Genomic DNA, 14,067 nt, shown 5'->3' with positions numbered 1-14,067 from the left:
GCAGGGTGCAATGTCTGCACTTACCACTCATAGGGTGGGGTGCATGTAGCCCATGGCCACCTACTTAAATATATACAAACAGTAAATTTAGCACTCACCAAAGCAAGCTCACTTATCTTCACAACATCAATAAATAAATTATCGGGGTTTGGTTAGTGAATTGGCCAATACAGTTATGTTATGTGTGATACAGTTGCCAGGTTTTAATTTTTAAGACTCTGTGGTAGTGCAGGACCTGCATGAAGGTGGGGTACCTTGGCGAGCGGTTTGAAGACTTCTGTGCATTGGCCAATTCACTAACTAAACCCCATCATTTATTTATTGATATTGTGAAGATAAGTGAGCTTGCTTTGGTGAGTGCTGAATTTACTGTTTGTATATATATATATATATATACTATATATATATATATATATATATATTTGTATAGTGTACATACATACATACATACATACATACATACATACATACATACATGGGAGGCAATAACTAGACCACCTGTCAGGATACCGGCGTTCACAATGCATACTCCAGAATCACAACCGGTGGTGAAATTCCGCCACCGTAATCCTGGTGCCACAGGCTTTTCGCCCTCAATGGGTGTCCGCCACACCCATAGAGGGAGAATATAACCTTTGGTGAGCGCAGTGAGCCACTGTGCCCACAAGGGAATTTCTAGGACTCGTCCTGCTGTGTGGAGACTGGTGGCCAGGATCCCGCTGTTGGGATCATGACAGCCGGGATCCCAGCCACCAGTAATATGTTTGTATTCCATATAATTTTTTATTTTATTTTATTTAAATGGTGTGGTCACAATACCACTGGCACTGCAGATGTATGAGTGCTGTGGATTCTAACCTATTGTTTTTTATATATGTGTAATATATAAATATACACATATATATATATATATTTATATATATATACACACACACACACACACACACGTGAAAGAAAACAATTAACATTGCTTTGGCTTTTCTTTGACATACTTTCTTCATTTTTGGTGGTTGCATTTTATTAATGAACTATATAGCTTGTGTGTTTTTTTATGTATGTTTTATTCAGTGGTCAATAATATAACAGGTGATGTATGCCTAATATAAGCAAAGAGGGGAGGTACACTGAGGTGGTCAAAGGTAGGTGAATAGCTATGCACTACATAGTGCTAACCACAACCCACATCATTGGCCACACCCTTATATCAGTAGTCACACCCCCACCATGCTGTTCACACCCGCTGCAGTGGCACACAGTAAGCCCTTCATAAAATTCAGCTCCAGGCCCATGAGAACCTCAATCTGTCTCTGGCTGCATGGCATTTTGAGGCTAGATGTTTGAGGACACATCTGCATGTATAGTAGAAAAGATGAATGCCACAGTTAATTAAGTAGAACTAAATATGAATGGATAAATAATATGAGTTTTAAACTTAATTTACTACTAATAATTTTTAGTTATGATGAAAAGACACCATTATGTCATTTATAAGTGTTTAAGGCACCCCTTAAATCCCTGCAACTGAATAGATTTGGCTAGTGGTATCGTTTGGTTTAGCAGCCATTCATTGATATGATATAATAGCTTTACGTCAGGGGTGTATCTACGGAAGAGGGGACCCGTGTGCAGTCTCTGTGTGTAGGCCCCCTCCTCCTCCATAGCAGTTAGTGCTCTGAGCACTAGAGAGACTCTGGCACAGTGCCAGAGACAACAGCGCTTGCGCAGGTGTCTGGGAAAATGGTGCGGTGGCACTTTTTCTGGAGACCTGTACTAGCACTTTAGACTCTGGCACAGTGCCAGTGTCTCTCTAGTGTTTAGAGCACTAACTGCGCTGCCAGCTACGGAGGAAGAGGGGGCCACACACAGAGACACCGATGGAAACCAGAAAGGTTTGTATAGACGAAATGGGTGCAGTGTGTGCGGTGAGGGCCCCCTCTGGACCCAGGGGCCCGTGTGCACCGCACACACTGCACCCATTATAGATACGCCACTGCTTTATGTAAAAATAAAGGTTCTGAATTGTTGAGATATTGTTGCAGAATATTAAATGATCATATTTACTATGTAGCTCAGCAACATTGTCACCACTTTTCAAATGTTTACTTTGAAGTGCACATTTCCCATTACCTTTGTATTGTGCATGCAGTTTGAAACATGCAGAATGTGCAGTGTGCAGTCTAATCTGTACTATCCATAAACCCCTTAGGTATTTTTTCATTAGGTGTCTCTCACCTTTGTGAGAGCAGTGGGGGCTTCTCTGTGTTGACTGGGTGAACAAACACATGCCGCAATCAAGTGATAACAGAATGGAGAGATAAAGTTCAGTGCCCAAGCCTATACAATGGACTATACAAGCTAGGCTTAATGAACGACGTATATGTAAGGTCTACTGTCATTATTTCTTGGAGTCAGTATCATTCTGATATTTATATTCAAATGAGTTTATATTCAAAGCAGAAGTGTTGTTTCAGGAGGGTCCATTGTGCTTGTCTGTAGCTCTATGAGTTAGTTGTACATTTATGTTGTATAGGAGAGGTACAGTATTATGCTTGTTATATGCAATAGACAAATTTTTCAAATTAAACAAGGGGAGCAGAGAAGGGAAAGGGGGGACATGATAGAAACTTTCAACTATATAAAGGATTTTAACAAGGCACAGAAGGGAAAAAAAATTCAAGCGAAGAGAAGTATTAGAACTTCATGGGAAATCTATGGAAAAAGTACTTCACATACTGTAAACGGTAGTGGATAGGTGGAATTGCCTCCCATCAGAGGTAGTAGAGGCTAAAACAGAGCATTTTAAACATGCTTGGTAAACTCATATGAATATCCTTACAAAGAACTGAAGATCAAGTACTGTAGCATTGAAATTTAAAAAAAGGGCAGACTAGATGGGTGAAGTGGTTCTTATCTGCCTTCAAATTATATGTTTCTATGTAAAAATGTAGCAACACAAAAACAATAAATATTATTAAGGCTACTGTGTTGGGTGCATAGATATGTTGTGCAATTAATATTTTGTTAAGGTTAATTTAATTACATCTGGAAGACTTTTGACACATTGTATCCCAAAACATAAAGATCCTCTGTAGAAATCCAATATAATTATCTATCTATCTATCTATCTATCTATCTATCTATCTATCTATCTATCTATCTATCACAGTGAGGATCGCTGCATCTATACCTGCAATTAGAATACATTCATACAGAAAGGCAGTTAGAAGTCTGGAAGAAATGTAGAAAATTGGAAGTTACAAACCTCTAGAGAGCTCATAGATATTGTTGAACCTGTTTCACTCCTTGACAATCCTGCACTGTCATCCATCTCTGAGGCTATGAAGTTCTTTACTGCTGTGCGAGGCTCATAAGGAAGGCTCTGCATGTGTTCTTGAGATACAAGATGCTGGTCTAAATTTATACCAAATTGTTCCATTACAGCTGGATTCATGCTAAAATCAGGATTGACTTTGTAGTGTAATAGTCTGTCATGAGGCAACGTATCCATAGCTATGTTCATTTTATTCTCATCTTTCATTTGTGACTGCATGTTTCCAGAGCCCCTTGGCATTACAATATAGTCACTCTCCATCATTCTGTCCTGGGGATGGACCATATCTATGTCTCCACCTCTAAGGTTGTCATCTGTGCATAAGTACACAGTTCGTCTTAATTCACTATTCTCTTTTTTAAGACACTGATCAGCCATCTCACCCATACTCATAGGCATGTGCAAAGCAGATGGTTGTTGAATAATAACTTTAGAAATGATGTTTCCCGGCAAGGTAGAGTAGCTCATTCCTTCTGTGTTCATCCCCTTTTCATCTTCATCGTCATTTAGCGAAATCCTGGATAGTGTTCCTGTTATTGTAGCAGCTCTGCAGGGGCCAATATCCTTGTGTAAAACTGCAAATTGAAAAGTATTATATTTCCGTTAAAATGATGCACATATTATTGGCAGCATATAAAGTGGCATCCCTATAATATTTTTCATAAAAATGCTCTGGTCAAAAAGCATTTTTGGCAAGTTTGTTAACATGCATGAGTTTAGTTTGATCACATTTGACATTCAATCTTCTGTTCATAATTTACTTGTCTGCAATGATTGTTCAAGTGAAACATGTGATTGTTTTTACCTGTGTCCTTCAAGTCATCATTAAAAGAGGAAAATTTTAGATTTACAAAATGCATGCTACCTGAAATATCACAGCAATATACACATTAATATTATTAATTCATTAAGCTTTGCAATACAAATTCCAGCACAAAACCCAAAGCTATACTATTTCTGGCTGCTGTTATTCTTCTTTGTTATACTTTCAAGGGCACAAGCGCTGTGAATAACATATGGCCAGTTTTAATATCCCATGTGAGGAAGATGCCTAAAAGGCTGATGGCCTGAAAAAAGGGTCTATTGATGTGAATTCTGAGAATCCATCATTGGCGATGAGGACACTGCTAGTCACAACAAATTTCATTGCATTGCATTTGCAATTAGTCTTGCAGCATTTCATTTTGTACAAATAATACATGCTGCAATATTATGCCTCTTTTCATAAATGCATTATTTTACAAATTAAGTAAATGCGGATACAGAAAAGCTCTCAACAAGGAGAAGAAAAAAATATATATATAATTTGTCCTTACTGGGATTCTGATAAGGACAAATGTTAAATTGAAAACTTATTTTGCAATTTCAAGACAGTACTTGATGGTTAATGTTAAATTGGCTTAAAACCATCAGTTCACCTCCTTACACCTCCCCCACTAGCCTACCAGCTTTATAGCTATTGTACATCCTCACTCACTTTCTCTTAAGACCCCACCACCACCATTTAGCTTGCAAGCTTTGCCAAAAATGGCCCTCTTTGCTTTTTACACTTGCATGTCCCCATATTTTCAACATGTGCATACTGGACCCTAATCTCATGCATGTTCTCAATTTCCCCTAGTTTTATGACTTATGCACTGTTCATTGTGTTTATACAGTTCTTCAGCTTTAAATGTGACTTATGCCTTTATACTTCCGGTATGTTCATTTTTGTTTTGCCTGTTATGTCTTATGCCTTAAGCATTGATAATTATGCTCTTTTCCTTATTGTATGATGCAGCAGATTATCTGGCAACTTAAAGACTAAATAATAATAATAATAATAATAATAATTAAAATTACAACATCAAATAGAGAAATCAATAAAAATATAGTTGATATGTACAGTACCTTACCTACTGCAGTAACCTTTAACATACTTGGTTATAGAGTTGGGATTTTGTTTTGTCATAAAACCTCCCCCTTGACCTCCCATGTCCTCTTTTCCAAAATATTTAGGTACCCCTTATATATGTATCCAGGTGCGGACTGCCATCTTGCACTTTTGGCAAATACCAGAAGGCCTTAAAGCCTGGCCAATCAGCTCTGCTCAGCTGCATGGCACAAAGAGACAAAAGCTGGCCGAGCAGCTCTGCCTCCTGCCAATCTGCTCGGCTGCCCAGGACACATAAAGACAGGACATAGCTGAGTAGCTCCAGCTCCCAGTACTCTGCTAAATCACTCAGAATAAAGAGAGATGGGGCGTGCAGTGAGGTCAGGCCCCTGTAACTTATGTAATACCCCCTTGTCATGCATGAGCCAAAGGCCCAGCCTGTTTTTCAGCACATGTCCAACCCTGGGTGGAGCTGCCATTACTTAAACCTAGAATCACACCACTTGGTGGTCCTCTAAGGTGCAATAGTTAGGGGGTGCCCAAATCATTTAATGAGTGATTTAATCACTAATTTCATGTTTTTAATGGTCCCAAACCTGTGGACTCCTGTGACTGTGCATTCACTTGTAGCACCTTGGTGCGGACATGGAGAAGCAGCAGCCAGCAACTCCTCCAAGTCTGTGAAATGCTGAAAAACACACCCCTACTGTTAGCAGTAAGATGTAGGGCCTAACTCAGAGATGTCCTGTACACAAACTTGATGGTTTACATACAGCTCCAATGTTTGTCTGTGTATGCACAGGATCTTTACAAAGACATAGCTGTTGTGAATCTAGCTATGGATTAATCTGGCTCATTGCTCGTAAACAGTTGTGGCATTAAACACATTTACACATACCTCCCAACTGTACCACATTCAGCAGGACAGTCCCGTTTTCCTGGGACTGTCCAGCTGTCCCAATTGTGGCCGGCAGTGTCCCGTGGCAAGTGAATGGGGAGTTAGGGGAAGCACACAGCAGCAGTAGATGAGGATAATTTCCCTGACACTCCACCCATTTTCCCAAGGCTCCACCCACTTCTGGTAGCGCGGATGCCTTTGGTAAAGGGTCCGGCCTTGGAAAGCTACAAAGTTGGGAGGTACTGTATGTTTACATATACTATGCAATTGTTTTAGGCAGATGTGTAAAAAATGCTGCAAAGTAAGGATGCTTTCAAAAATAAAAGTATTAATAGTTTATTTTTATCAATTAAAAAAATGCAAAGTTAATGAGCAGCAGAGAAATCTAAAACAAATATTTGGTGTGACCAACCTTTGCCTTCAAAAGAGCATCAATTTTTCTAGGTACAGTTTTTGAAAGAACTTGGCAGGGAGGTTGTTCCAAACATCTTGGAGAACTAACCACAGATCATCTGTGGATGTAGGCTTGATCAAATCTTTCTGTCTCTTCATGTAATCCCAGATAGACTCGATGATGGTGAGATCAGGGCTCTGTGGGGGCCATATCACCACTTCCTGGACTCCTTGTCCTACTTTAAACTAAAGATAGTTTTTAATGACATTGTCCTGCTGCAGAATAAATTTGGAGCAAAACAATCTCCTCCCTGATGTTATTGCATGGTGGATAAGTACCTGCCTGTATTTCTCAGCATTGGAGCAAAAAGAAACAGGCAACATTGAGGACCGTAGATGACGTTGTCGGCCAAGGAAACTTAGGGCCTAATTCAGACCTGATCATAGCAGTAAATTTGTTAGCAGATGGGCAAAACCAAGTGCACTGCAGGGGAGGCAGATATAACATGTGCAGAGTTAGATTTGGGTGGGTTATTTTGTTTCTGTGCAGGGTAAATACTGGCTGCTTTATTTTCACACTTCAATTTAGATTTGTTTGAACACACCACACCCAAATCTAACTCTCTCTGCACGTTATATCTGCCTACCCTGCAGTGCACATGGTTTTGCCCATCTGCTAACAAAATTGCTGCTACGATCAGGTCTGAATTACCTCCTTAGTGCATCAGATGAAAGACACATTTTGATGGGGATGTTACATTTACATGCAGACAGCAGTGTCAGGATTGTCTCTAATGTACGAGTATGAAAATACCCTTTGCTAGAACAACATGGCTGCTAAACTGTGTCCTGAAGTCAACCTAACTTTATCCAGGGAAATGGTTGAAGGAGAAATTTATGTTCAGGGAACAGATATTGATCTCTTATCTTGTACCAGTCATAAATGTTTGGGGATCAAAAACTTCTTCCTCAAACAACCAGACCTGGTCATGCTAGGCCAGTAGTAATACATTAAAGTAGAACTTCTTAAGGAGAATGGAATATCATGTCCCATCTGGGCTAAATGCCCCTCCCCTATTTACTGAGTTACAGACTTGGAAGGACATTATCCCTTACATGTCCCTTGTCCAGCAGTGAGCTAATTAAAAAACACAAAGGTAGGAGGGAGGAGTGGAGCTGAAGAAAAAGTACAATGTAGCCATGCTAAGAAATCTTCCACATCAATATTTCTAAATTCATTGTGTAAGTGTTAGGCTTCTGAGATATTATTTTCTTTTGTTTTATGGGTTTCATGTACTGTATTTTTGTCCATATTTGTAATCTTTTTGTTTTAAGCATACCTTGGATTATTTTGTTTGAATTAAAAGATAATTAATTCTAGTGTTTTCTCTTTGTCTCTAGGTGGATTAACAAGCATGTGAGTCCAAATCTACTACCAAAGTGTGAGGAAATGTGCAATTAATAATTCTGTATGAAGGTAAGAGTAAGAACTTACCTATTTTGGTATCACTAAAGGAACTTTTTCTGGTGGCAGTTACTAGGTTTTCATTAATCACACATATTGAGGTAACCATAAGTCACTGGTGGCAATTTTCAGATTGATGTATCTGGAGAATTGGCTGGTCGTGACACACATCATGCTTACTTCCCTTTAAAACTGGAAGATGTCCAGCAGTGACATCAGCTCAGAACTGGCAGAAGCCAGTGTGACCCATGTACACCCTTCTACTGTTCAGAAAAGTCTAGCCACAAATTGTCTTCATGGAAGAATTGTGGCCAAAAAAGCCATACCTTCTATGTAGAACAAGGCCGAGTGACAAAACTATGCACAAAAACATAAGAACTGGGTTGCAGAAAAATGGCAGCAGATGCTCTGGACTGATGAGTCAAAATGTGAAATATTTGTCTGTAACAGAAGGCAGTTTGTTCGTCGAAGGACTGGAGACTAGTACATAATTAGTGTCTGCATTCAACAGTGAAGCATGGTGGAGGTTCCTTGCAATTTTGGGGCTGCTTTCAGCAAATGGAGTTGGGGATTTGGTCAGGATTAATGGTGTCCTCAATGCTAAGAAATACAGGCAGGTACTTATCTGTGGAAAAAGCTATGCGCTCAGGTGAATAGCACTGCACTTGGTTGTCAGCAGCCTCTTGAAAAAGGGAATTGCCAATCCCTTAAAACACAACCAATAAAACAATTAACAAGTGGCGCTGGACAACCAGAGTAAATTAAAACATTTATTTTCTTAAATGCATGTAAAAATGACAACAACCTCCCGGGGGTGATAAATCTTAAAACAACACAATGTCTGGATTAACATTGAATGAGCCTAATTAATAGCATGTAATTAGTTTATAAATAACACCTGGAAGGTAAACAGCCTTATCATTCATGCGGTACCATCAGGGAGTCATCTGATTGGCTAAAAAATGTATTTCTGCGGCAGGACAATGACCTGAAACATACAGCCAATGTCTTTAAGAATTATCTTTGGTGTAAAAAAGAAAAAGGAGTCTTGGAAGTGGTGATATGGCCAACATAGAGTCTTGATTTCACCATCGAGACTGTGATTACATGGAGAGACAGAAGGATTTGAGCAAATATACATCCACAGAAGATACTACCACAAAATCAGAGATCTGTGTTTATAACCACAGCGCTTTAACACAAAATTATAGACAAATAAAAATCACCATAACGTCCCTTAATGAAGGTTCCTGTGATGGAGTCCTCAAAGTGAATGTTCTGATGGAATTTCTCCAGAGTATAGTAACATGTAAGGGAATAAAATAGAGACCAATGTGTAGTAGATTCCTTTTATGTATCCACAGTTCTTAGTGTATTTTTATATGATAAAGAGGTGGCTTAGGAGTGTACCCCACTCACACTTTGATTAAGAAGCTATAAGCCCATCAAGGTTTCTTTGCCCAATGCCTGGGTTGTCTTGATAAAGGCCCAGGCCAGGGCTGAAACATGTTGACAACAGGAGTGTGAGTAGTTATTTACCTATTGGATATTTCAAACAAAAACGTTTCTGCTGCTTTGGAACTTTTAACCCCTTTGCCGATTTTTGCTGCTATTTTTCTATTTGTTTATTTTATGGATGGACTCCATTTTAAGTGTTCATATTTGTGATTTTTATTACATTTGTGTACCCCCCTGCTTCCACTTGAGGAGAGTGAGTGTCTTTGGGGAGCCAACATTACCACTTTATGAACACAGTCTGGGAAACAGAACTGAAAGATACCTTTATGGGAGTATCATCGCACCGTGCACTGTGAGTTGGGGTACGCTTGAGTGGACCCATATTTCACTCCTTTCCATACTAAAGATACCTTGATGTGTTTAACACCCACCTTGCGAGTGTGAGTTCTTGGGTACGCTTAATTTATATATATTTCCATCCTAAAACATCACGCCGGGCGTAGTTCAAGTGGGCGAGGCCACGGCATTGGGCAAAGAAACCTTGATGGGCTTATAGCTTCTTAATCAAAGTGTGAGTGGGGTACGCTCCTAAGACACCTCTTTATCATATAAAAAATACACTAAGAACTGTGGATACATAAAAGGAATCTACTACACATTGGTCTTTATTTTTATTCCCTTACATGTTACTATACTCTGGAGAAATTCCATCAGAACATTCGCTTTGACGACTCCATCACAGGAACCTTCATTAAGGGACGTTATGGTGATTTTTATTTGTCTATAATTTTGTGTTAAAGCGCTGTGGTTATAAACACAGATCTCTGATTTTGTGGTAGTATTTGTTGTTTTGGAGATGTGGTGACATCTCGTGAGGTCTGCTATACCATAGCTGCTGAGCGCCTGTTCTGGAACACACCCTAGCCGTACTGTTTTGCTTTGTTATCCACAGAAGATATGTGGTTACTTCTCCAAGATGTTTGGAAACACTTTTCTCACTTTAAGTCCTTCATCAGAAGTGTACATGTGTTAGGTGTCTCTCCCAACTGTTTGGACTGCAAGGACCTGGTGATGCTATGGTGGTATTCCCTGGATATAACCTCTCTATCTGTAATTGGGGTAATCTACTTGTCTGGTCATCCATATCAACGACATCAGGGTCAGCCTAACCCCGACCTGTGTGCCTTCTTGGGGATTCTTTTGACATGCTGTTTTAACCTGTGTCTTTTGTAAATGCATTGTTGAATTAAAACCACTCTTTCTAAAGGAATACTGCACTATATTTGTACTTATGTGTCTGTCATCAACCATACTCTGCTAAACATTGTGTGGAAGGTGGTCACATTCTATTTACAGATCCTATATCTAAGGACAAAGAAAATTTAAAGAGGACCAGAGGACTTAATACCTACTTACCCTCTGAAAAATAACATAGGGTGATTATTGTTCCTTATATTCTGTATGCATGTGAATGTTATACCATCTTCACAAGGTTACTATTTTATCTTAAGAGCGTTCTTGGTGTTTGCAACTCTTCTTTTTATATACACAAGTGTTCTGGATGTACACTAGTGTTGCATACACAACAGCTGCACTTCTTGATTTAATTGCACACTGATTTTATAAAATAAATTATATATTCTCCTCTAAGGGGATGAAAAGGGGGTTGACATAATGACATCATCACCGATGCGTGGCATGCATTGCGTGAACGATAACACCCAAATGGACAATCAGATCAAAATTTGGATTGCACATCCAGTATGTAGAATTTCATTGACTACAAAAATGGTCCTGTCACTTTTTATTGTATCTCTCACCCATACCCCTTTCACACGTGTGTCACTGTGCAGTGTGAAAGGGGTCACTGATGAATTCCCAGGTAGCCTGACACAGTAATTCAACCCAGGAATAAAGAAGGTTTATTCCCAGATTATTACCGGGTCAGGTGCGTGTGAATGGGTTGCTGGGTTGATGCGACCCGAGACACCCGTTCACAGTATAGGCAGAGGCAACATGTAGATTTTCTTATCTCCCAGCTGGCCTCTGCACCTGCCCCCAATGCTGCCATGACCCCTGCCCCCGATGGCAACCTGACCCGGCATGTTGCCGGGTCGGGAAGCCAGTGTGTAAGGGTCCAATGGTGGGTCACACCTGGGAAGGACCCGTTTAAAATTCCTGGGTTCTATGTGAAAGGGGTATCACTCACTGACTGACTAACTCATCACTAAATAAATTACTTCCCAATATGTTAGGAAGCTGAAATTAACATAGATATTCTTCAGGTGGGAAATAGGAAAACCATGTAATTAGAATTCTGATAAACCACCCTAAAAGGATGAACAGGGGTTTGATATAATGACACCATTACCAATGTGTGGCTTGCGTTGTGTGAAAGATAACACCCAAATGGACCACAATTTGTATTGCACCTCCAGTGGGTAGAATTTAATAAACTACAAAAATGCTATGGGTGCTCCTCGGGTAATGTCAAGAACCATGGATTAATATTTACTTACAGTTGTGCTCATAAGTTTACATACCCTAGCAGAATTTGTGTTTTTCTGGCCATTTGTCAAGAGAATATGAAGGATAACTCACAATCTTTTCTTTCACTCATGGTTGGTGGTTGGGTAAAGGCATTTATTGTCAAACAACTGTGTTTACTCTTTTTAAATCCTAATGACAACAGAAACTACCCAAATGACCCTGATCAAAGTTTATATACCCTGGAGATTTTGGCCTGATAACATGCACACAAGTTGACACAAACGGGTTTGAATGGCTACTAAAGGTAACCATCCTCACCTGTGATCTGTTTGCTTGTAATCAGTGTGTGTGTGTATAAAAGGGCAGTGAGTTTCTGTACTCCTGAAAGACCCTTGCATCTTTCTTCCAGTGCTGCACTGACGTGTCTGGATTCTGAGTCATGGGGAAAGCAAAAGAATTGTAAAATGATCTGTGGGAAAAGGTAATTGAACTGTATAAAACAGGAAAGAGATATAAAAAGATATCCAAGCAATTGAGAATGCCAATCAGAAGTGGTCAAACGCTAATTAAGAAGTGGAAAATGAGGGATTCTGTGGAAACCAAATCACGGTCAGGTAGACCAACTAAAATTTCAGCCACAACTGCCAGGAAAATTGTTCGGATGCAAAGAAAAATCCACAAATAACTTCAGCTGAAATACAGGGCTCTCTGAAAAAAAGTGGTGTGGTTGTTTCAAGATGCACAATAAGGAGGCATTTGAAGAAAAATGGGCTGCATGGTCGAGTCACCAGAAGAAAGCCATTACTACGCAAATGCCACAAAGCATCCCGCTTATAATACTCCAAACAGCACAGAGACAAGCCTCAAAACTTCTGGAACAAAGTCATTTGGAGTGATGAGACCAAAATTGAACTTTTTGGCCACAACCAGAAAACGTTACATTTAGAGAGGAGCCAACAAGGCCTATGATGAAAGGTACACCATTCCTACTGTGAAACACGGAGGTGGATCGCTGATGTTTTGGGGATGTGTGAGCTACAAAGACACTGGAAACTTGGTCAAAATTGATGGCATGATGAATGCAGCATGTCATCAGAAAATACTGGAGGAAAATTTGCATTCATCAGCCCAGAAGCTGCGCATGGGATGTACTTGGACGTTCCAACATGACAATGATCCAAAACACAAGGCCAAGTCGACCTGTCATTGGCTACAGCAGAATAAAGTGAAGGTTCTGGAGTGGCCATCTCAGTCTCCTGACTTCAATATCATTGAGCCACTCTGGGGAGATCTCAAACGTGCAGTTCATGCAAGACAGCCCAAGAATTTACAGGAACTGGAGGCTTTTTGCCAAGAAGAATGGGCAGCTTTACCATTTGAGAAAATAAAGAGCCTCATCCACAACTACCACAAAAGACTTCAAGCTGTCATTGATGTTAAAGGGGGCCATACACGGTATTAAGAACTGGGGTATGTAAACTTTTGATCAGGGTCATTTGGGTAGTTTCTGTTGTCATTATGATTTAAAAAGAGTAAACACAGTTGTTTGACAATAAATTGCTTCACCCAACCACTAACCATGAGTGAAAGTAAAGTTTGTGAGTTATCATTCATATTCTCTGACAAATGGCCAGAAAATCACAAATTCTGCTAGGGTATGTAAACTTATGAGCACAACTGTACATTAAGACATCTCAAATTTACATCTCTATAGATTCACCAAATTTTTAACACTCAGAAACTCCCGTGCGAAGAACAGGTAGAATGGCTAGTATTGTTCTGGTATACAGTAGCATAGAAATTATATATTACAATAAATATAGAGTTGGAAATAAATAGGCTTTTTGTCACTTGATAACCAAAAGGGCTATAGAACTTTTGTTTGTTTATATCTTTCTTGGACAGTATTTCTTAGTTTGACCTTTTGTCGGAAAATGAAATCCTCTTGTGCCTCATCTTAACACACAAATGTTTTAGCAGAGTTGCATTTTGTATCTTCAATCACTTACTATATAAAACATAATCCATAAAAATAACACTTTTGTTTTGGTGCAAATAAATATCACTATGATTGCTAACATTACAAAATATTTTATAGATTAAGTTAGGGTCTAAAGAAAAAACAGCCTAGCAAGAAAGATACTAGTGCAGTGATTTAT

General features: G+C 39.4%; 1 protein-coding gene across 5 annotated transcripts in view; it reads right to left on the bottom strand.

Moving 5' to 3' along the window:
- The window catches only part of ADGRB3 (adhesion G protein-coupled receptor B3), a 1,362,616-nt gene that overhangs the window by 62,266 nt on the left and 1,286,283 nt on the right, over positions 1-14,067 (bottom strand). For all 5 annotated transcript variants that reach the window (XM_063916752.1, XM_063916755.1, XM_063916756.1 and 2 more), the window contains one exon: positions 3,263-3,906. In XM_063916752.1, the coding sequence (XP_063772822.1) occupies positions 3,263-3,906 (644 nt within the window). The remainder of the gene's footprint in view (positions 1-3,262; positions 3,907-14,067) is intronic.

The sequence above is a fragment of the Pseudophryne corroboree genome, chromosome 4 (assembly GCF_028390025.1).
Source record: "Pseudophryne corroboree isolate aPseCor3 chromosome 4, aPseCor3.hap2, whole genome shotgun sequence".
NCBI classification, from domain to species: Eukaryota; Metazoa; Chordata; class Amphibia; order Anura; family Myobatrachidae; genus Pseudophryne; species Pseudophryne corroboree.
Note: the sequence above shows the minus strand (reverse complement) of the source record. Positions and strands in the feature narration are given on the sequence as shown.